The following is a 23,193-nucleotide window of genomic DNA, read 5'->3' as shown; positions in this document are numbered from 1 at the left end:
CACAGATAAAAAGCCCAGAATCCAGACCTCGGCACACCTTCCCCACAGCATCCTCTTCCCTTTTGAAGTCATTGGCCTTTCCATCCTTCATAACTGGGTGTGCTCGCTCTCCCCCTGTGCGCTGGAGCCTCTTGCACAGCATTCCTCAGCCTTCACCTGCCTGAAACGGCCTTGCAGGGACGCAGCCCTGTTAATAACCATGGAAGTAGCTTTTCTCCCTAAAAACCCCAACCAGTTACATGTTTCCTATTTAAAGGTAGTTGCAAAGCGCTTGTGCTGCTGCTTGATCATATAAAGTTTTAATCAAATTATGGAACACTCTTAAAAAATAAAACCTATGTATGTTAGCTAAAGGGAACTGAAAAGTGTATTCCTAAACACGTCATCAAACGCCTCGCAACCGGACGCCATCCTGCAATGAGGCGCCTGCGTCCACACAAGCTCCCTGCTGCTGGGGCAAAGCTGCAGGCTCAGCGCCTCAGGATTCAGGCATCCCAAGACTCCTGGAAACCAGCCTCTAAATCACTGGAATTGGTAATTATTCTATAAAATTACCTGGCACTCAAACTGGCAGTCAGTTTTGCTGCCAGGGAGCAAGTTACACTGTGCTCCAAGAGATGCCAAATCTGCTAGAGCATGACTTGCGTATCATGCGCATTTCTCCTGACAGCGCTCACCGTTCAAATGCAGGCGCAGCTTCTTGCCTTGCTAAAGAAGGGCTCAGTGGGATCAGATCCTCTAATCCCGGGAGCACCCTGACGACTGACCTCAAGAAAGAAAAGCAAGGAAAAATCCTACCGCCCCGAGAGCCACCCACTACCCAGCAATGTCTGCTGAGCGGGAGGAGATGGGAAACGCTCGACTTGCTGACAGCCAGCAGATTTCTTCACCAAATAGTGACACGAGGGGGTGCTATTTTAGGCACAGTTTTGGTAAGGAAAAGAGACCTAAGCGAAAATAACCGTGGATGGAGCAATTAATGCAAGATAGGCTGAAGGGGAGGACAAGCGGCACTAAGGCAGCCAGGGCTGCATGGTTTGAAGGACACGCTCTGAGAAATTATGAGACCTGACCGGAGAAGTCAAGCAGAGGGAGGAACCCGGGATCTGGCGCAAGGAGGATGCATGGAATTACTTTAAGTCAAAAGGGCAAAACCCATCCAAAAATCTTAACTTTAAAAAGAGGCAGAAAGATTGATGAGGAATGGCTGCAGGAGGGCATCAGACCTAGAGCAGCAGGGAAAAGGCATTAGGAGAAAACACAGTTTGTGAGGCACAAGAAAAAATATATATATTTGCTGTATAATACAAACTCACTGATTAGGAACAGCACATTGGTTGTTACCTCCTCCAACAGAGAAAAGCTGCTGTCCCTTAAATTCTCCTGCCCGTACTCCCTCTGTGCTGCTCCTGAGTTCATTCGGTCCCTGGTCTTTGAACAGTGGAGATGAGAATTGTTAAAGTCAAGCGAGTTAGACCTAGCAAAGGCAATTAAATAGTAAAACTCTTCAGCTGTATAAATAGTAAGAGAACAAGGACAAAAGAAGGGCCACCAGGCACTCAGGGTGAGGTAAAAATGAAGAAGAAAAACCTATTCCTTTAATAGCCCTGTCGTCAAAAAGGGCAGAGCCCATCCCAGGGGCACCGGGGCTGTGCAGACATCCGTGCCGGCACAGCGAGTTCCTTAAGGAAAGCTGCAAGTTGCAGTTTACAAGGCAGCAGCATATTGGTAAAAGGGAGTTTCCACATGAGCTCGGCACCACCGTTGAGAATTTCAATCTTAAAAAGATGTTTCGAAGTCAAACCCTAAAGAACGATAAACAAACTTTGCACCGCTCAGACCCAGCAAACAAACCTGGCCTGGGACAAAACCAGGGAGGGCCCAGACGAGCAGAGGCGGCGGCGATGCCTCGGGGGCTGCAAGGGGGGTGTCAAAACGAGTCTGCTGGTGCATAGCTGTGGAGCCATGGTCCTGCAGCGCGGTGTCACGTCCCGCCGAGGAGACCCTTGCTCGGGGAGGTGTGAGTGGATTTCCTCAAGAGCATTTTGACAGCTGTGAGGAACCGGTCGGCAGCAGCAGCTGGAGACATTCCTGGCTGTGCCCCCCCACCCCCCCGGCGGGTCCCCCGCCCCCGGCCCAGCACAGCGCGCTCCGGGGGCTGGGGGGCTGCTGGGGGAGGCAGGAGCCGCATGGGGCCTGCGGGGTCTGATGAAACATCTGATGTGCATTACGGCAGGGCAAGGGGGGATACGCACGCCCCCTCCCCAGCGAGCGCGGCGCTTCTCATCACCTGCTAGAGATTTTCCTACACCCCCCCTCCACCGCCCCGCTCCAGCTACCGGCCAGAAGGGAGCAGCCAGAGGGGGAGCCTTGCCAGGGTGATGCTCTCCCCCCGGATGGCGGCGGGGCGGGGTGGGGGGTGGTCACGGAAGGCAGCGCCGGCACTGCTCACCCGTCAGGGTTCGCGCTCAGGTACCACGTCCCCCCTCCCACCCCAGGTGATGGATTTGCCCCAAATGACCTGGGAACTCGCAGGGTACAAAATCCCGGGGAGGAAAAAAAAAAAGGGGGGGGGGGGTAGGAGAGCGGAAGCGGAGGATTTCCAAGAAAGTGCTATAGCTGCTTCGGAGAGGGATTTTGGTTTTTTCCTTTTTCACCAAGTCTTGCAGTGAGGCGTCAGTGCCGCAGGACGGCCGGTGCGGGCAGCCGGCTCCGGGCACGGGCACCCGCACTGCTCCCCGCACTGCCCCGCTGCCCCCCGCACTGCTCCCCGCATCGCGCCGCTCCTCCCCGCCCTGCACTGCTCCCCGCTGGCCCTCGCCCTGCTCCCCGCACTGCTCCCCGCACCGCCCCGCTGCTCCCCGCGAGGGCAGCGGCGGCGCCCGGAGCGGCTCGAAGTTGCCTTCGCAGCCCCGCAGCTGCGGGGGGGCCCAGCCGCTGGGTCCTGCCTCCCTCCCTCCGAGGCAGTTCGCTTGTCAAAACCCCGCTTTTCCACCTTTTTTTTTCTTTCTTTCCCCCCCCCCCCCTCCGACCACACCGCCGAGGGGAGGCACCGTCCCGCCCCCCCCCTCCCCCCGTGTCCGCCACCGGGGGGTGCAGCCGCTGCCCCCCGCACGCCCACCCCCCGCGGCGCGGTGCTGGGGGGGGGGGGCCGGGGAGGCGGGGGGGAGCCGGGGGAGGCGGGAGGCCGCAACCTGCCGGCGGGGCAGGGCCGGCCCCCGGCGGGCGGTCGGAGCGGGGCGGCGGCTGCCATTGGCCGCGGCGCGGAGCGACACCTGCTCGGCTCCCTCATGCGAGTGACACCGGGGCTCGGCGGGGATATTTGAGGCACCCTCCGGCGCCGCTGCCGCCACTCCGCGCTTGCTCGTCGCCGCGCCGGGCACATGCGGTTCGCGGGGCCGCGGCGAGGAGCGCGCTGGGCCCGGGTGCGGCACCCCGCGGGGGAGGACGCGGCGGCGGCGGCGGCGGGGGGAAGGCGTGACCATGTGCGCGGAGCTCCGCGGCAAGCTGCTGGCCCTGGTGGCCCTGCTGCTCGCCAGCGCCCGGGCGGCGGCGGGCACTGAGGCCACCCACCCGCCCGAGGGGCCGCAGGACAGGACCCCGCAGCAGAAGGGGCGCCTGTCCCTGCAGAACACAGGTACGGCGGAGGCGGGGGGCGCAAAGGTGGTGTGTGTCTGTGTGTGCGTGTGTGCCCCCCCCTCGCCGCTTCTGGAGCGCCGGGGGAATAACCGTGTTGAGTTCTGAGAGGCGTTTTATTTCGGTGTCCGACTGTCAGGCATAAATCATCAGAGGAAATAAGAGCTCGCTCCTAATTACCTTTAAAGCCCAGCTTTGCCAAGCACGTGTTGCCCTTGCAACAGCCGCGGCAGCGCTCCGGGCGAAGCGCCTCTGCAGCCGCGCCGGGCACAAAGTGGGTGTCGAGCGGCGGGGAGCGGGGCGGGGAGCCCCGGCCCGCCCCGGCCCGGGGGATGCTGCCGGCCGCGGGGTTGCTGGGCTGGAGCTCGCCAGGAGAAAGTTTCTCAGCGCAGCGTTTGAAACCGGGTCGAGGGGTGGGGTGGGGGGACGGGGGAGCGGCTGGGAGCGCCGGGAGTTTTGCCCCCTTCGTAGGGAGCCGTGCAATGATGCAACGGACCGGGGGTTTCTCTCCTCCTCTCCCGCCCCCTGCGCTCCCTCCCCCGGGTATTATCTGCCTAGAAAGAGAGAGCTGAGGCGTGCACTTTGCTGGATCGCTTCCCAGCCGTGCAAAGAGAGCGCGGGATCCAGACGCTTCCCTTCCCCCCTCCCCCCACTTTCTCCTTTTTTTCCTTTTTTTTTTTTTTTTAACACTCTCCGTGCTGCGAGACGTGTTTAAACACACACGAGCAGGAATGCACGAATGCCCATTAGGGACTGCCACATGTGAATCACGGCACTGTGCAGTTCTCAGCACGCTGGAGCCAGGACATGTGATCCGGCAAAGGGTTTGCATCCGGATGCCAACACAAGCACTACAGCTGAGCTCCCGGCCCCAAAAAAGCCCAGCTCCGCGCTCTGCAGCGCTCCACAAAGAGCTCCATTCCGCTCCCCCCCCCCCCCCCGCCCCGCCTCCCCACCCGGTCCGTGTGTGTTTGCGCAGCTTTTCGCGTCTGGCTGAGACAATCCCAGGAGCCGACCCCGGGGCTCCCCTGTCCCACCCCCAGAAGCTCTTCGGGGCAGGTAGAGGGGGGCGGGGGGGGGGGGAAGGCAGCAGCAGTGATTTGGCTTTGAGCTGGGGGGCGTTCATGTGAACTCCGTCAGACTCCGCATTTACATCCCCGGCTCCTCTCTCTGCCTTGCAGCGGGCTGAAATTAGACCGAAACTTGCTGTAAAGACTTGCAAATGGACCGCATGGCAAAGGGGGAGGCTGGGGATGTCTGAAACGTGCTGCGGTTCAGAGGGGGATTAGGCTGGCTCCCAAGGGCGAGCTTTAATTAAAGGTACCACTAGGGCACAGCGTACAGGAATTCTTAGCATCCTCAGTTCTGGTCTAAAAGCTGCCCCTGTTTAACTTTATCCCCAGGCTTTTTCAGCAAACACCTTCCCTCTGGCAGTACTACCGTATCCATTTTTTTTTAAAAGGACCAGAAGCTGTCTTGTTAAGAATTAGATTTTTGGGGTGTTTTTGGTAAGTGAGTATTAGACAGCATTTTTTACAGTATTACATAACATCTGAAAGGGCAGAAAAAACATGTATGTAACAGCTAGCTCCAGTAGATCTATTTTATGTACTACATATATAATTTTAAAAAAACCCAACTTATTTCTGCACAGGTGAGGACATAGTTGCAGCCTTATGCAGCACAGTGCAAAGGACTGTATTTATCAGTGGGAGTTTGCCATTAACTTCATAGAAATCACGACGGGAAACCCAGTGGTCTGTAAAAAACATCATGCTAAATCACCAAAAACTAGCTCAAAGTACCAGCAATGAGACATTTTAGCTGGCTAGGTCCTGGGCTTCGCAATTTGGTATGTGAATTGGATGGGGGACTTCGTACAAGTCAGCCAGCAAAAACCATGCCTGTCCTTTGCTTCTGAGGAATGCAAAAGCATTAGACAGTTCTCAAGTGAAAGAGCTTGACGTAAGCATAGTGGATTTGGCATTTACTTCTTGGATATCACTTTCATACATAATACACCCAAGTTTTGGCCTAATTTCCGCAAAAAGCGGGCATGCTGTGGGTACAATAACTGTTGTCACATGTTTTTTCTTTTGAACTGATGATGTTAGCAAAATAACTCTTTCCCTCCCCTCTCTATCCACCACCAGCTTCTATGAACAGTTCTTCAAATTAACTGTAATCAATGCTCATTTTAGCTGAAATCCAGCACTGCCTGGTTAATGCTGGCGATGTGGGATGTGGAGTGTTTGAATGCTTTGAAAACAATTCTTGCGAGATCCGAGGCTTACACGAGATCTGCATGACATTCCTGCACAACGCTGGAAAATTTGATGCCCAGGTAATACAGTGAAATGTCCTATGTATCTGCTTGCTTCCAATATACATGTGGCATGTATTTTAGTTCTTCAACGCATCTTTGGGGAAAAAGGTTACCATTACAGAGCAAATCTGCTTTTGCACATTATAATAATAACGTGCAAGTTATAATAATTTTGCACGTTAGCTTCAATAAGAATTTTTCTGTTGAAGGGCCCAGAATCAAGACCCAAGAACAGTAACAGAGCAGTGGTGTGCACCCAACCCAGGAGGCAGGCTCTCTCTAGCTACAGCTGCCTTTCTCACTTTCTCCTCCTGTACTAAATAACTAATATGTAATAAATAACTAAATTGGAACTCTAATGTAGCTGAACGTGGTTTTCAGAAACACTAAGCGGCTTAAGCTTTTACACCATGTTTGTTCAAAGTTGATTCTGAAATGCAACTTGAGCATCCAATTCATTTAGACTTATCGAAATATTTCCCAGTGTGCAATTATTAAAGTTGGTTCTCAAGACCTGCACACAACCAGTACAGGCAACCTCCTAAAGCTGCTGTATTCAAATAAGTGTTTGGATCAAGCACTGATGTTAAAATGCATTACTTACATGGTATGCGGTATTAAGTTTGTCTCCTTCATTTTCTCCCCAGACCATTTATGCATCATTGAGACATCCTGTTATTATGTCTTGTAAACCTACTCTCCCATTTCAGTGTGGAGGGAAGAGAACATTACGACGGGCCAGCGGCATTTGGCTTGACCATGCAGTTTACAGTATAACTTGACTAAAAGCACCAGCCTCATGGCACTGTTAAAAGCGTGGTATAAAGTAGAGCTGTCTTTAGGATTCAGCCTGTTCCATGAGGGATGGTGGGACCACCCAGTAGGAGACACTTTTGAAGTGCTGGAGTTTTAGGCTCCGATTCTTAAGGACATACAAAGGGTCTGGCTAGCCATTAAAACAGGAATTGTCTCTTCTGTGGGTATCTGAAAACCTTCAACTTAATTTCCAAGTGGCTTCCAGAAAATGCTCCTTTATTTTTGCACAATATTCTGTCAGTGAACTAAGTTGACCAAAAAAGTAAGCCCTGTTGGGAGGGGAGGGAAACGTGCCTACGAAGGCTGAGCCTATTCCCCAGGATCCCCAGATATTGCTGATCAAATACAGCCCACTTCCCATCCAGGCTGTCTCCATTGCAGTATAGAAGTATCAAACCCCTGGAGCTTTATTTAATATAGAGGTGACTTTAGCCTTTGCTATGACATAGCTTTTCATGGCTTATCTCTGTATCATCTACAGTTATTTCAAGCTGCATTAAATGACAAGACTAGCATTGGCCATTTTCTGTTGTCTGCTTTCTGCTCTCCTTCCCTCTGAAACCTGATGTCAGGTTTGGTTTGCATAAGAATTTTCTTTTCTCTCCTTATTTGCCTAATGTGCTGTGCATGTTTATTACTGAAGGGAAGGGCAAGTAAGTGCCTTCGGTATAGGAAATAGCAGGGGGTGATGACTGAAGCAGTTCTTTGATCAGCAAGAAATGTTTCTGGCTTGAAATAATCTTGTCTTGAAACAATTTGGGGACAAAATCTGCTTGCAGGTCTGGGTGAATCGTAGTTAATGTTAGCGAAGCTGTGCCAGTGTACTCTTCGGATAAAGGCTAACAAGAATTTGGTCTTCATGAAGCACTTGTGTAAGATAATCTGAAGCTAATGAAGAGATGCAGGGAGTGCAGGAGGCTTCCACACACCTATTGCTCAGCAAAGTACAGAGTCTGAGCAGAGCTGTGGGACTGCGACAGATTCACTGTGTATGGCAGCTATAGTATCAGATAGCAAAGAGAGAAAAGGAAGACGTGGTTTAGATGGTCACTGCACAATTGAATGAAGGCGTCACAACAGTGGTTAAAGAGATGCTGCTAAAGCAGCTTTCCTGCAACTTACTTTTTTAGTTTCTTGATTATTTTTTTTTTAATCTCACTTAGAACTCCTTGTAGCAAACAGACATCAAGACACTGTTGGGTTATCGCTGCTGATCTGAGTCCCTCTCTTAGGAAGTGGTAGTAGCAAAAATACTGGCAGATGGGGAATGGGGCATGTGCATATAGATGGTGCATACTTGTCTATGGGTTTGCAAACTAATTTTAAAATTAAGAAAACCTAATTTGCAGTTACTGAATGGGTATCTGCCTGTGGTCCTGGAGACCTCAGCCATGGCAGGATGCCCTCTCCTTTGTGTGAGCCTGCTGTGCTGACACCCCAGAAGCTAACAAAGCCAGTAACTCAAGCATTGAATTACTTCAAGGTGCTTACTTTTGCCCTTTCCCTTGTTGAGCATTCAGTTGTTGGGTCAGAGGAAACCTAAAAAGACCAGTGAGGAAGCCCTGTGTGTTCAGCTCCACTGGAATAGCAAGGCCAGGTAACTTGGCATGATCTTTAAGGGCAGAGAAACAAAAAGAAGAGGGGGAAAAGCCATTAAGTGGTACCCTTAGCAATCTAATAACCCTTGGCGTTGTCCTGCAGAGGAGCAGCTAGCTGGGCATAAATCAGCTGCTGTGCTTAATGGACAAAAATACAGACCTACTCCATTTCTTTTCTTCTCAGGGAAAATCCTTCATTAAAGACGCTCTGAAGTGTAAGGCTCATGCCTTGAGGCATAAATTCAGCTGCATCAGCCGTAAGTGCCCTGCCATTAAAGAGATGGTGTTCCAGTTACAGCGGGAGTGCTACCTGAAGCATGACCTCTGCTCCGCTGCCAAGGAGAACGTCCAGGTCATTGTGGAGATGATTCACTTCAAAGACCTGCTGCAGCATGAGTAAGTGCCTCTGTGCTAGTGCAGTCAGAGGCATGGGAGCTCCTTTCAGGGGCACAATGGTGCCAACGGGCTGTGCATCTGCCCAAGAGCTGTTTCACCTCCTTCTGGCCTTAAGCATGTCTTGTTTTCCCCATGTACCAGACCAAGGTAATGCTTTCTTCATAGGGGCCCTTGAAGACTAGTTTGTTTACGAAGTCCTAGATATGACTGTGGAAGGGAATGAAATGGGTCAAAGTTGGATCTGGCTGTCTGGTTCTTTAGCAAATACAGTGTCAGTGTCTGCTGTTTCCAGAGGCATCTCACAATGTCTCTGTGGTTTCTGAGCTCAAAGGCACCATTCTGGACCCCAGTATCTTGTCAAAGATGACAGCTAGAGGAGAACTGGGAAGAAGGTCTATGCAAAGTTGTCAGTAAGATCATAATTTCTTCTTTAAATACATACTTTCAAGTGTCTTGCAGTTAATTGTCCCTGAAAGAGCTGCAGTCCCCCAGGTAATCTCCCATTCATCTTATTCCTTATTAATCTCAGATGCTTTTTAATAAAACATGGAAGTGTACAAAATGAAGGCACAGTCAGATTTTTCAGGAGTTCATCCCTCTGACTGGGAACACAGCTGCCCTCTGAGGAATGGCAGGCACAAGTCCTATTTGGAATTGATCAAAGCTGCTACATGACAGCAACAAAGCAGGCACAAGCTGTTTGTACCAACTCTTTGTGCACAGATGCAAAAATCAGAGCCCGTTTTTCTTGCAGGTGAACGTCTCACTCCCAAACAAGAAGGCTGAGCCACAGCCTGGCAGCAGGCTTACCTTAGAGCATCTTCCTACCACGCCTCTGTGCCTTCTTATCCCTAGCAGATATTAGCACAGAAACCCCAAATCCCAGCGATCATGACATACTTCTTTTCTTTTTTTTTTTTCTCTTTTTCTGTTTTTTTTTTTTTTACAGAATCATTTCTTCTGGACTTTTAGCCTTGCATTTTCATTGGTCTTCATAGGAGCTGTGCCCCAATTCCCTTACTTTCTGTTGAAAACCATCCCCCTAATACTTAAGCTGCAGTTGCAGAGAGATATTTTGATGCCAGTTTACTCTCAAATTCAGAATTGTTTGCTGTGGTTTGTACAAGCTGAACATAGTGGCCTGAAAGCAAGGCCCTTTCTGTGGGCATTCCTGAAGGTGGGATCAAAGGCATCGCTGCTGGCAGATCTGGGCCTTGCCAGGGCTGCTGTCTGTGCCCAGGGAGAAGGGCAGCATCCCACTTGCCTGGGGGAGAGGGGAAGCGGGGCTCCATCCTGCACAGCAGCACCTCTCTGTGGGCACTGCTCAGGCTGTATTAGTAGGCTATAAATCAGGTACTTGGTACCAGTTAAACACACACACCCCCAACATTTGGAGATGAGAAGAACTATGAAAGTCAAAGGCCTGTCCAAAGAGAAGTTATCCTTGTTTTACAAACAGGCTAAAGCAAGAATGCTCAAAGGCAGCTGCTTATTTCTGGGGAGCTTAACTGGGGGGTTCTCGGTTTGAGAAGAGACGGATCATTCAGCTGAACACCTATAATTTGCATGATCTCATTTAGAGCTTCCTACACTTCATTTTCAGCATCTCACGGAGTTGGAGCTTAGCTTTCCTATGCGGGACTCCCCAAATAGAAGCGAGCCAGCCTCCTCCCCTCCCCTAAATTTAGAGGCCATCTCTGAAGCTTTTGAACTAAGGAACTTGTTCAAGATCAATAGGCAAGTGTGGCAGAGCTGGAAATAAAATCACGTCTGCTGACTTGCAGCCTTGTGCTCAGTTCAGGTACTATGGTCAGGCCAGCTGAAATGCAGAAAGTAAAACACAGAAGGAGAAATGGGCCAGTATTAATCCACAGGGCTCTGGCAGACGCTGAATACCTGAAATATTTGGCAGCTGAGCCACTTTTTAGTCATACCAGCAACGTTTTTCATACAAAGATTTTTGTAAAGGTTATGCCCAATTTCAACAACTGATTTCATTTGGGTTTCTTTTTTTTTTTTTTAATGCGATGTGCTCAGTTCTCTCTCATCTTCTATTTTATGTTTAAAACAAAAACTAAGAGCAGAGAAGCAAGTGGCAGCTCTCAGACTTGTTCTCTGACTATTTTATTCTGGCTGTTTTCTCCCGATGAGTGTTGAGAAACGCAGTCAGGGCGGTGAAGTCTCCTCCTGAGTCAGCTGCGGTGGGGTGGGGGTCAGGCTGATATGCTATGGTGGAAGTGGTGACAGGCCCTGGCAGATCAGTTGCTGCTGCATTCCAAGTAATGTTTTTTTAAATGGCAGAAATAATCCAAACATGGGAAATATTTTGAGATAGGGGAATAGTGGCTCTCCAGATTAGTCATTCAAAATGAGTTTAAGCAGTTGGGCAAAGTAAAATCAGAGTAGTGTCAGACACTGATTATAATCTGTTGGTTTTCCTCATCTCTTCTGACTTAGTTCACGGGAAGAGATTTAGATTTGTCCACAGCCACCAGATGTGCCCAGAAGGTGCACCCCCAGCACCCCATACAACCATGACTGCTGACTCCAGGCAGTTCTTCACTTGCACTGTGATGGGTCCTATTGTGGATGATTTTAAGCACATCCTTCTGGGCCCGCTAGCAGCTAAGCGGTTGTGTCAATAGACAACATCAATATTCACCCACAAAACTTGCGACTGCAACTATTTTTAAATTGCTGCACTCAGTGACCTGTGGCTGAGGAAGCTGAAGTGCCTGCACTCGGGCTGCGTTGCGTGGGGGACACAGAGGGACGGGTGGGAAGCAGAAACAGTATTTGGCCATGGCTCATTTGGGGTCCTTGTTTGGCTGGGAAAAGGTATATACTGAAAGTTGTACTCAACTCTGTGAGGAAATTAAGAAAAAAAAAAAGCCAAAACCTTGGTGTGGGAAGAAACTGTGCCACCGAAGTGGATTTCCATGTGTCTGAGCTCAGTGCAGTCAGATCCTGAGTCCAGATAGCATCTTACTTGTGGTGGAGATCAACACCTGGTTCTTCAGGGAGAGCTAAAGATGATGAGGAAAAGCCAGTGAACCTCTAGTTGAGTATCTGTTACTCTTCAGAGGTCAGGAAATGCCTCCCTCTTGCAGACTAGTCATCAGTGTATGCTCTGTACCCACCATTCACCTGGAGATATCGAGCTGTTTGATCAAGTCAATGGCTCTGGACACAAGCAGGTTTCCTTTGTTGTGTATCCTGACTAATAAAGATGAAGGGGCATGGAAAGAGAGAGAGGCTGAAGATGTGAGATAGCAGTTCTTCCATTTGACAGCCCTACTTGCCAAGCATGTAGACCTCATATATTCCTCTGGTGGACATTACAGTTATCCCAGAGTATCTCTGGTGGGGGAGTAATCAAGACAGATCCAGCATTTGAGTGAAGCTTTGTTTGACAGGATGTCATCATGTGCATTTCTTACAGCGATATTGCTGATTAGAATATAATATTGCATAATAAACATGTGGGGCAGAATTGGTCTGCAAGGCTGCTGAGTCATTGCGTAGCAGGGGGCTAACAGTACTGAACTGTGCTGTGCACGAAGGGGGTAAGGCAGAGAGGCCATTATGCTTGTTTACTGATAAATAACCCTCTATATATTTTTGACTCTCTGTTTCCTTTGCCTCCAGGCCATACGTTGACCTAGTGAATATCCTGCTCACCTGTGGCGAGGAGGTGAAAAAGGCAATAACAAGAAGCGTCCAGGCCCAGTGTGAACAGAACTGGGGAAGTCTCTGCTCCATCTTGAGCTTCTGCACCTCGTCTGTGCACAGTGACACCATCCTGGGTCCCGAGAAGAAGCCGGCTGAAGCCAGCAAAGCTGCTGCTGGCCGTGGGGACATGCTGGCCCACTCCGACTCCGACCCTAGGGAAAGCTTGCGAGCATCTAAGGGAGAGAGAGGTACTAAGGGCCACTTGAATACCAATGCCCGGGTGAAAGCTGGGGGCCACGGTCCCAAAGGGGCACATGGGATAATGGACCGGGCAGAAGAACTGTCCGACTTCTCTGACATCCGGAGGTGAAAAAAGGCACCAACTCCCTGTTCCCCCCATCCTCCCCCTCCACTGGAAACCTCCTCCGTTGAGTCCCATCTTCCTGTCTACGGACATTCCAAAGCATTTCCCATTCAGAGGTCAAGCACAGGGCATTGCAAGATATATATGGACCTCAGCAACAGTGTATATAGTAGCAAAGGGAGAGCAGTGGCAATGGGTTATTGATCCAGCAAACTCGACACTTGAGCAGCCACCAAACATGGCAAAATGTCTCCGACTAAATTCTTTCCCCTTTTTTATGAAATGGACATCACCTGAAATTTAGGATATTGTTTGGGGGTTGGGTTGTTTTGGGGGTTTGTGGTTTTGTGGGTTTTTGTTGGGTTGTTTTGGTTTTTTAAATTTGGACCCCTTGGCTGGGGAGAAGGTTCCAAGAGGGCTCTGCCAGATTGCATGTGGCCGCTTGTGGCTTAGCACCTCTAAAGGTTTAGGGCGCAGCCTTATAGCAGATGGCTGAATTCCAGGGGGATTTGGTTTCTGCCTGTGGCTGGGAATGCAAGAGCTCAAGGCTCTCTATGTGCCGCTGTCTAATGAAATAGCTACCCCATCTCTTGCACAGGAACCGTGTGGTCTGGAGCTCCACTGCTTTCTCTTAATTAACTTCTGAGCCATTGTTCCCGTCTGGGTGATGCTGCTTAGTTTAAGTGCCCCGTTTTTTTTTTTTTAACCACTGCATAACTTGACACTTGCTAATCCAGTCACTTCAGCATATCGAAGGCAAGTAAGTCAGCTTCCAGACAAGGCAATGTGACTGTTAAGACTTGCACAGTATGGAGGACCCCCAAGGGTATGCTTGTGGACCTCTAAAAACCCTGTGCGTATGCTCTGCTTACACCTACCCACTCAGTGATACAGGTCCCCCACCCTTACGGACAGCCCAAGCTTAAAAGGACGGGTGTAGGCTCAGACAGCAAAGGATCCCATATACTTAGTCTGTAGGGCTGCTTGGAGGGCCCGTCAGAAATCTGTCTCTCCTTAGCAGTAGCATGGTGTGGTTTGCTGGGATGTGGAGCCCCACTCTAACCTGCCTATCAGCTGTGGTTTATCCAAATGCCAAAGATAAGGAGAGGGGGTTGATTTGGGTTTTTTTCAATCATCATGCAGATAACGACCACCAATCTCTGCAGAACAAGTCACTAAAGATGACAAGTGTCAAGAGCTTATTGTCTCTAAGCAGTTTTAAGTGTGAGTGAGGTGTTTGGACACATCTCTCCTACCCCCTATGCAATTGTAATTCTCAGGTTGCAGATCTGCAATCCTATATCCCCAGATATTGTACTGGAAATTGAGGTTACAGCATCCATGAGGACAGAAGGGTGAGGTCTTCAGCTTCCTCTAGAGAAAATGTGAGCTTTCTAAGAAAGTGGGAATCACACCAGGGATTTGAGCCTTCTCGTTTAGATTTAGAAAGTTTGGGAAGAAAACTGTGGGGGCAGGAAGGCAGTTCAGTAGAGACAGAACGTACCCAGTGAACTAACGTACGTCTTGTCGCATGGTGGGAAGGAGCTGTATAAACAGTAGAGGGTGTTGGAATTTGGCTACAATTTCCAACTCAGATTTTAGTTACTGCTAAGTGAACACAGCTTCTAATAGCTATATTCAGGGTTTAATGCATGTATCCACCCGCAGAAGTTATAGGCATTGCTTTTAATAGAAGCCACGTAGGAAGCAAGAGAGGACCATTAAGTCAAAAAGGTGTGTCTCTGTGTGATCACCAGGTCTTTGTTTAAGGATGTGACCTTGATCCTGCCTGATTTTAGCTAAGTTCTGTGACAAAATTGTCATTCGACTTAATTGGGAAGACGTGGGATCAGGCCAGGTACTATAGCGGCGAAGACTATGCTGACCTGAGGAGTGGAGCTCCGGGCAGCGAGAATGCGTGCTGCCCCGTTGGGTTGTAGTACAGCTCTCCCACGGATGGGGCACCCAGGCTGTCCCACGGAGGAGCTTGCCAAGGTTGGATTGGGCCTGCCTCTGATGGCCAGCTCCTCTGCTCCAGAAACTAAGTGGCTGCTGGTGATACCATAAGTGGGTTTCTAGCGTGCCTCCATGGGTTTCCTGTGAGCGTCCTCTCCCCCTCGGTGGCATATAGCCACGATGAAGAACAAGCTCAAACCAAAAAGACAATCCAAGTGTTTTAGCAAAAAAAAAAAAAAAAAGCAAAACAGAAACAGCAACTCACTACCAACATCATGTTCTCGCATTGAACTAAAATAAGATCCCTCTCTCATTAGAGGTCTGATTCATCAACGGGAACCAAACATATAGTTCTACATCCTTGAATGTCTCAGTCAACATACCACCTCAGCATACATACAGTTTTACTTGTATTCATTCATTCTGTGGGGAAAACTGTATGTTCCCCTTGTTTAGTCGATGAAAATTTGAGGGGGGAGGTAGGGCAAGCTGTGGGTGGGAGGGATTTTTGTATAAGGCATAACTTTTTTTTTCCTCTGTGTGTGAAGATTTTATGTGTTCATCTACTGATTCCACATATGCTATTATTGTAAATATTTAACATTTCTATTTATTATAGTGTCTCCATTTAAAAAAAGAACACTGCTGGCTATGATAATTTAAACGTATGTTATGACCTGTGTTGTATATATTCATGCCACTAGTATGGGGTTTTTTTATGTTTAAAGCTGCGTAAATATAGTTTTATACAGTTCCATAATGTTATTGACAGCATAAATCATTTATTTATTGTTAAACCTTCTTTCATATCTAACAAATAGGGTGCGTTTTACCTGAGATTACTTTATTGTGACATCTACATAGCCTTAATTCTTTATAAAAGAGAAAAAAAATGTCCATTTAGATACTGTATGATGCTTTAATTAACATTCCTTATGAACTTGCTGTTCATGAAGGAGGTTTAGCTTAAAAGCCAAGGTATGAATGTTTCCTTTACTCATTACATCTGGAATGAGCCTTGTTCTGGAATGAAAATACTGGGAGAAACAAAACGCCTACTGGAAAAAGATAGCAGTAAACCCTGGAAAATGCTGTCCTAACTTAAAGTGCTGAACTAAAAGGAAAAAAAAAAAAGGGAAAAAAAACCCAAACTGTCCTTAATTCCAAATCTCTGGGAGTACTAGTTTTATCTCATGTAGAATTTGCAGCCAAATAAGCTTGTAAAAAAGAAGATGCATACGGCTTTAGACAAAGCTCTGTACCTTTCACACTATTATTTTCCTTAAACACTAATAAATGTTTTGAATACGTCTGTGGCTGGGTTTTGTCTAGCTGGAATTTCAGCTGCTGCGATAAGGGGTAAGAAAAGCCCTCTGAAGCAGGGCCAGCAGCTTCAGCCGAGGGGGGCAGAGGTAATCTGTCTGCTCATCCTGCCAGAGCCCATCCCTTGTGCCAGCCAGGCAGCGGTAGAGGTGCCCTGGCTGGGGCAGGACGCAGGGACGGAGCCAGCCCTTCCTCTCTGTACACTGGGGAGAGCCGGTGCAGGGGCAGAGACCTTGTCACCAGTGTGTCATTCCCCTGGGGGAGGGAGACCTTGTTGGCTGCTTAGCTGGGACCTGGCAGCTTGGTTTGAGGGCAGAGAGGGAGGACGCAGAACAAACCAGAGGATGAAAAACATGGGGACCAGAAGCCCCTGTCCTTCCCAAGCTCGGACAGTTGCCTCTGCGTTTTGGGAGGTTTTTTCATTATCAGGATCTGGGGATTGGGTTCACTGCAGTGTGTCAGAGCCACCTCATCTGCTTTAAATTTGTATTCAGGTTCAGAAGGCAGTAGGGGGATGCAGATGCTTACCGGTTTCCTTTTCTCACCGCCCGGAGGATCTTGGTTTACAAAATCCCCTTGGGAGGTGGCAGTAGCGCCATGCTGTGCTCAGCTGGGTTGGCTATAGGTACAACTCAGCGTCCCATAAGGGCGGGTCTTGGCTGACCCCAGCACCCACCTATGGCCCCCAGCACGGGGCGAAAGCCCTAAGCGCTGGATTTCAGCCAGACCCATTAACAAATACAACAGCAATGCTTTCTAAAAGCTGTAAAAGCTGATAAGATTTGTCCTGCGTGTATAAAAAGCCCAGTCATTTCATGTAATAGCAAGAGTTACCCATTCAAGATTTTACCTTAAAAACAGAGGACATCCATTTGGCTCTCTACTGTCAGCTATTAATAATCTATCAATAAGTACCAGTCAGTGCCTCAGTACAGGGATGTAACAGGCACATACAGTAGCTGTAATTCTCTCTCAAATCAGTCCATCACAATCCCAGCGTGATCAGGTATCAAAATCTTAAATGCTTACTGGAGTTGCAGCAAAGGAGAAAAGTAAAATCCTAAGATTTACAAAAAGCAAGCTGCAGAAACAGCACTTTGTGTTGTCTCCAAAGTAATTTTCATATAGCATCAGGGTGTAGGCTGCAAAGGGATGGGGAAATTACGAGAAAGCACCTCAGAACATAAAGCACGGGGTTTTTTTAAGGCTGCTTGCATGAAAAAGCACATTTTTAACACTCCTTCTGTGGGGTTTAAAAATAACTAATCCAGTTGAAGCTTTTGGATAAGATGGGCTTCACAAGCCTAAATGTGATTTGGAATCTAGGGCCTGTATAATTTCTTTGCCTTTAGGTGCAACAGCTCTTTATAATCCTGCCATGGACTGTCATCAAACATGAGGGGGGAAAGTGCATCTTGCCAGCAGAGATGTGACAAGGGTTTGGTGGGGGTATGATCTCAGACAAGCCTGCAACCAGGCTACCGCCAAGGAGCAGCTTGTGCTGGTGTTGGACCACTCACTGGCATTAAAGATCCCACTGTATTTTTTTTGCAGGAGCTGGTCCGCACAGTGATTGTCATGCAGCTAAAGTAACTGCATTCTGCCCTCTACCATCCTCCTTGCAACTTCAACTAGAAAATTTATTTTCTATCTCCCGATGCATAAAGTGGTGAGGCTGCATTCTGCTCCAAAAAAGTGGCTAGACATTAGTGATGGAGAAGTGACCCTTACCTTCCCTTAGGGCATCGCATCTCACAAAACAGCACAGTAAGTAACAGAGTGCTGACATTAAACATGTACGGAAGCAGAGAGAGAAAAAGGTGGCCTAAAACAGACTGCAGAGCAGGGACTCTGCATTGCACAACCCTGAGAAGTGTATAACTTAAGATATGTTTAATACCAGCATACAAGTCTGCTTTGAGACTGGAATGATCTTAGTTCAATTTGGTCTGAGTCACTTTGCAAGTGAGGTAAGGAAAACCAAATCAAAGCAATTCAAATTGCAATGCACGTCCATACACAGGTCTCATCCACTTGCACAAATCCCACCAAGATCCATCCATGTGGTCCATTTGGATTTATTCTCCTACAGGCTCCTTTTCTAGCCTCCCAAAAGAAAAAAAAATTAACTCCAGATATTGGCTCGCTCAGGCATACCAAAACATTTACAAATGTATATGGCAATTTACATATGTCAGCCCACATAGTGAGCTGAGTCAAACCTACCGCCAGTGCTTCTGCATTTGTCTTTACTGGTTCCTAGGTACTGCCCTTCACTCTCCTCCCTGAGCCCATGCCTGGAGATGCCAGAGAGCCAAGGCAGCTCCAGAGCAACTCTCTGCTGCGTCACGCCTGATGAATTCATCACAGCGATCTTCCCAGGTGAGGGAATAGTTAAAGCTTGCTGGGAAGCCTCTCAGCAGTGCATTTTTAAAGCTATTTCCTGACACCTCACCAGAAACACAAATCCCACTCAGTTTTCACTGCTAGTTATGTTCATGTTTCCATGCTCTCCTCGCAGACTCTCGCAGGAAAGGCTTCTCTCACACCTGCTAAAGTCAGAAGTTGCTGCATGCTTCCCCAGCAACAAATACAGCAGATCTTGAGCTTTGAGCAATGCTGGGCGGCCTGCATCACCCAGACCCATCATGGTCACCTGCCCTGTGACCAACCAAAACTGAATCATGGAGAGGGGATGCAAGGGGGTGCAGCTGGACCTCCCCAGGGGCAGGAGCTCTACCGATGTCTCACAAGGTCCCTCCCAGGTCTGTTCCTGCGGTGCCAGCGTTAACAGGTCCTGGCACAGGGTTGGGGCTAAGCATAACTATATAATTAGTGAAATCCTAACAATTTTTGTTTCTATACATTTTCTTTAGGGAGAAAGATCCCAGCCAGTGGAGCATTTCATTCCGAAATCAAAACCTCATGTCTTTCTTGATCGGGAATGTAAAATGGGGACTTGAGGGTTTAAAGACATGACAAATTATGGGAAGCTGCAGGGGACGAGAATTCCTGTCTCCAAGGATGCCGACTGTTATAGCCTTGACCTTTTCTGCAAATACCATCCTCCCTTATAAAAATGTGGCTTGGAGTTTAATTAGAAATTCTTTTAAAATAAGAAGTCATCTTTGGAGACCCTGCCATGAGGTTCTCCACATAGATGGGGATATAGCTTTTTTTTAAGGGTATTCTTCTACTGCTGGAAAGTAGTAGCCTAGGGGCAGTGCCACTGCAGTGAACGTGCTGGACCGTGCTGCTGTGCAGCTCAGTGGCTCTGGTGCCACTGCAGAGATCAGGTCTCACACTTGGTTCTGAATAGGAACCTCAACAGGGTTGAAATAGAGGCTGGGTCGGCTTACATGGTGTAAGAACAAAATGCCCCCATGGCACAGACAGCGGCAGCTTCCCTGGTGTCATTGGAAACACAAGCTGATGGAAAGGCTAAAACTAGGCTGCAGTTTAACACAGCAGAGGATCAGCCCTCCACTATCTAAGACATTATGGCACGTAATCCCCTCTATAAACCTCACTTCCATTTCTCAAATTTTCTGCAGTTTGTATCTGCTTTCCTCTATCCCACAATCACACCGGGCTACATTTGTCACCCATGAATAATCCCACTTACATTGCAGAGTCTCTTCCTACCCTGGAGAAAAATGCAGTGGGAGGTGTGGGGAAGCTCAGTGAAAGCTGACAGCCAGGAGAGACTGGGAAAGGCCTACAGAGTGCCTTATTTAGATGTCCTATTTTAAGACAAAATGAAGAAGAACTGTGCACATTCAGCATTTTGTTAAACTGACGTGAAATCAAGCCACTACAAAATCAGTTTGCAGAGGGGTGCAGTGCACATGCTTGAAGCCTTCTTGAAAATAATAATAATAATAATAATAATAATAATAATAATAATAATAAGAAGAAGAAGAAGAAGAAGAAGAAGAAGAAGAAGAAGAATTAAAAAATAGCAGTAGCTCCTGGCTGTCAGCAAGTCCCAACCGCAGGGCTACCAATCCATATATCACAGGACTCAGGGCCACCAATCCATGTATCACAGGAGAGAGGCAAGGCCAAAAAGAATTTCCATTGTCATCAGTAAAAGGAAACATTGCCCTTTGCCTCCCCATGGAGAAAATGAAATAGTGTCTACCTGGGCCCTTGGCATTAACTCACTGCACAAGATGCTTCTGAACAGTAATCACAGGAATTATGTGTTTTCCTCTAGAATGTACCACCTACACTTACTGGTCCAAAATTTAACATTAATGGGTGATGAGTCTGCAGAAGCCCATCAAAAGCATTTTGGCCTGTACAGAAAGAGGGAGTTAAAGCAATCAGGATGTCTTGGAGGGGGCAGAGGATGCCCAGGTAAGCTGAGACTGCTCTGCAGCAAGAAAGGGTTCCCGAGGGTCCGGGCAGCCCTCGGCGGCAGCTGGCTGACTCTGCAGATTCCTTGAAGAGGAGAAGTATTTTGTGGCTATCTGCATTACATGGACTAGTGAAAGCTGGCCACAGCCCACGATCCAGAACTGGGGAATGAGTCTTGGTTAATAATTAAAGGCCCAGTCTTGGGTTCACCAAAGCCTCTGGTAAAACATCTTATTGATAATAACAGGACATTAGTATTAGGCTTCTCCTGGAGCTGGGAATCATTGAAGCTTTCCTGACTGCATAGGCTTATCAGGAATGATATAACAAAATCAGAAAACAGATGAGGCTGAAAATTATCTGTTCTCAAACACCCCACATTCAGAAATGCCTGGATCTGAGGCACGTGGGGTTTTTTGCAGCACTCCCTAAGCATGGACCATTTGCAAACCATGGAAGAGCAGGCAATTTATACTGTCTTTCAACAGAATCAGGAATTGTATGAGACGCTTTTAAGTATGACAAAGATAAGACTTAAATGCTGCTTTTAAAGACCTGAAATAAAGTTTACAAGGCTTTATGACATTATACACCATATTGTTTGAATTCTGGCCATCCTAGGCATAATGGCCTCTCCCTTTCCTTCTGTTTATCATGTAGCACGGCTTTAGTACAGCCTGGAAGAAAAGACCAGCTATACCCTCCCAATGAAGACGGTAGCAGGATGACACCATTTATTTGAGAAAATACAGCAGTTATTCTAAGCAATACCTTAGAAGTCGAAAACTTAAAAGGGCAGTGTAAAAAAAGAACCAGAAGACAGTACTGAGAATATGTGTTGATGCCATTTAAGCACATTAATTCATCTGGGAGCTTGCTTGGAACAAGCTGTTCTTACAGCATTGCCAGACTGACCAGAAGCAAGAACAGCATTAAGGTCCAATTGACCAATAAGTTGGTCAAACCCTCTCTCATGAGACTGCCAGCCAAATTGGTAAACATTGAAGGTCAGAAAAACATACAAATGTCGCAACTTATTGGATTCACATTCCTCTGGGATTCACCTATGTTTTTGTCTGTCGAGACTAAGGGTTCGAGGGGATAGCGGGCAGCTAACAGGAGGATCACGTTCTCTAGCAGCACGAGGCACAGACAGTACAGAGAGGGCGGAGGCTGCAATAGAAAACCTGAACTTCATAGGAAAAGGAAACCCCAGACCCCAAAGCAGCACCCATCCTATCTATATTGCAAGTATTTTCCGATCTTTGTAATTCTCTTAAGAATGAGAAAGTGAGCAAACTTAAAATCCTTCAGGGGCCATAAAACCTGCCAAGCCATTGTAAACCAGGTACCACCACTTTGGAGCAACAGCATCAGGAAGGGATGGAATAACCTGAGAGGTGGCTTATCTGCAACAGACACGGCATGTGCCCAGCAGCCTGAATGCAGCAACCACAGAGTGAGGCACAGCATTGCTGGAAGGAGGGCTACATAAAAGGTACACACTAGTTTAATCCGGCAGACTCCCCCCAGCCCTCGCCCCTGCATGCACACCGCATGAGGTACATTTGTTGTGGTGAGCACAGTCTGTCCTTAGGGCTGTAACTGGCGCAAGCCGGAGGATCCAAGGCTGTCCCCTGGCTGTGGCTGCAGCACCACAGGTGTAGCTGCGCTGTGGTACACCCATAGTAGCGCTTACGTAACCCCAGCTCTAGCACACTAGACGACACGCGCACCCGCAAACGCAGCTTACTCCTCTGGCAGAAACACAGCGGGGCCAGTCTTAGGGACCCTCCTATGGGACTGGCAACTCTGCAGCCACGTGACACAGGGGCTGGAGCCCCCAGTATGGTATCTGGTACTGGATAAATAAAAAATAATTCTGATTAAAATCTCCCAACCCACCAAAATCACCGCAAAGGCACAAAGCTGGCTCCAAACTGTGTGCTCCCGCTGGCTGACCAAATGCAAGTATGCCGATGTGGTGCATCCCAACTGGATGTATGCTACCAAGCAATCTGGTAGTGCAGAGAGTCAGTAGGGTCTGTGATACCCATGGCATCAGCTCACAGGTTACAGTAACAGAGCATGCAATTAGCTAAAATGCTGCTACTGGCAGTAATAGTACAATAGGCCCAAACAGAGACTGCAGTACCCTTGTCCTGAGTTCATATGAAAATGGCAAAGAAGGACTTAGAGTCCAACCAAATCAGGGGAGAAGGTAGAGGAGAAGTACAGACATAGAAACATTGGTTCTTATCCATAGGACCGTGCTGATTCCCACTCAGTGCTGGCTGCATATGGAGCAATTCTGTAGCAAAACCAGACAGAGAGGGAAAGGGACAATCATAGAGTCATAGAGTTATAGAATGTGCTGAGTTGGAAGGGACCCACAGGGATCATTGAGTCCAACTCCTGTCCCAGCACAGGACAACCCCAAATTCACACCATGTCTCTGAGGGCGTTGTCCAAAGGCTTCTTGAATATCGTCAGGCTTGGTGCCGTGGCTGCCTCCCTCCCTGGGGAGCCTGTTCCAGTGCTCCACCACCCTCTGGGGGAAGAATATCCAAACTAAACCTCCCCTGGCACACCTTTCTGCCGTTCCCTTGGGAGAGGGACAGAGAGAAATGCATTAACAGCCTCCCTGCACCTGTCCTGCAGGCTGGCTTTATTAAATGGTCTGTGAGGCACAAATTCCCTGCAAGTCCAGGTTTTCTCTTCTGATTATAACCAAGTGCCATTAG

At 48.4% G+C, this 23,193-nt stretch overlaps 2 protein-coding genes across 3 annotated transcripts in view; both read left to right on the top strand.

Moving 5' to 3' along the window:
* BOD1 (biorientation of chromosomes in cell division 1) overlaps nucleotides 1-1,686 on the top strand; it is a 116,496-nt gene extending 114,810 nt beyond the window's left edge. The window contains exon 4 of the mRNA XM_075102450.1: nucleotides 1,676-1,686. The gene's annotated coding sequence lies outside the window, so the exon portion shown is untranslated. The remainder of the gene's footprint in view (nucleotides 1-1,675) is intronic.
* Nucleotides 1,687-2,367: 681 nt separating this feature from the next.
* STC2 (stanniocalcin 2) lies at nucleotides 2,368-16,076 on the top strand. Of its 2 annotated transcripts, none has more exons than XM_075102448.1 (4): nucleotides 2,368-2,472; nucleotides 5,838-5,980; nucleotides 8,561-8,772; nucleotides 12,421-16,076. In XM_075102448.1, the coding sequence occupies exons 1-4, from the start codon at nucleotides 2,382-2,384 to the stop codon at nucleotides 12,812-12,814; spliced, it is 840 nt and encodes a 279-aa protein (XP_074958549.1). In that variant the 5' UTR covers nucleotides 2,368-2,381; the 3' UTR covers nucleotides 12,815-16,076. The 2 variants fall into 2 exon arrangements, with proteins under 2 accessions (XP_074958549.1, XP_074958548.1); XM_075102447.1 differs by lacking the exon at nucleotides 2,368-2,472 and adding an exon at nucleotides 3,239-3,637.
* Nucleotides 16,077-23,193: the final 7,117 nt, after the last annotated feature.

Source organism: Phalacrocorax aristotelis, chromosome 8 (genome assembly GCF_949628215.1).
Source record: "Phalacrocorax aristotelis chromosome 8, bGulAri2.1, whole genome shotgun sequence".
NCBI lineage: Eukaryota > Metazoa > Chordata > Aves > Suliformes > Phalacrocoracidae > Phalacrocorax > Phalacrocorax aristotelis.
This window is presented reverse-complemented; position numbering and strand designations above follow the sequence as displayed.

Bases quoted from the DNA above. Each gene is read 5' to 3' on its own strand.
- STC2 (XM_075102447.1), top strand. From the start codon at position 3,484: ATGTGCGCGGAGCTCCGCGGCAAGCTGCTGGCCCTGGTGGCCCTGCTG. The intron at 3,638-5,837 runs GTACGGCGGAGG...TGCTCATTTTAG, and splicing joins CCTGTCCCTGCAGAACACAG to CTGAAATCCAGCACTGCCTG. The intron at 5,981-8,560 runs GTAATACAGTGA...TTTTCTTCTCAG, and splicing joins CTGGAAAATTTGATGCCCAG to GGAAAATCCTTCATTAAAGA.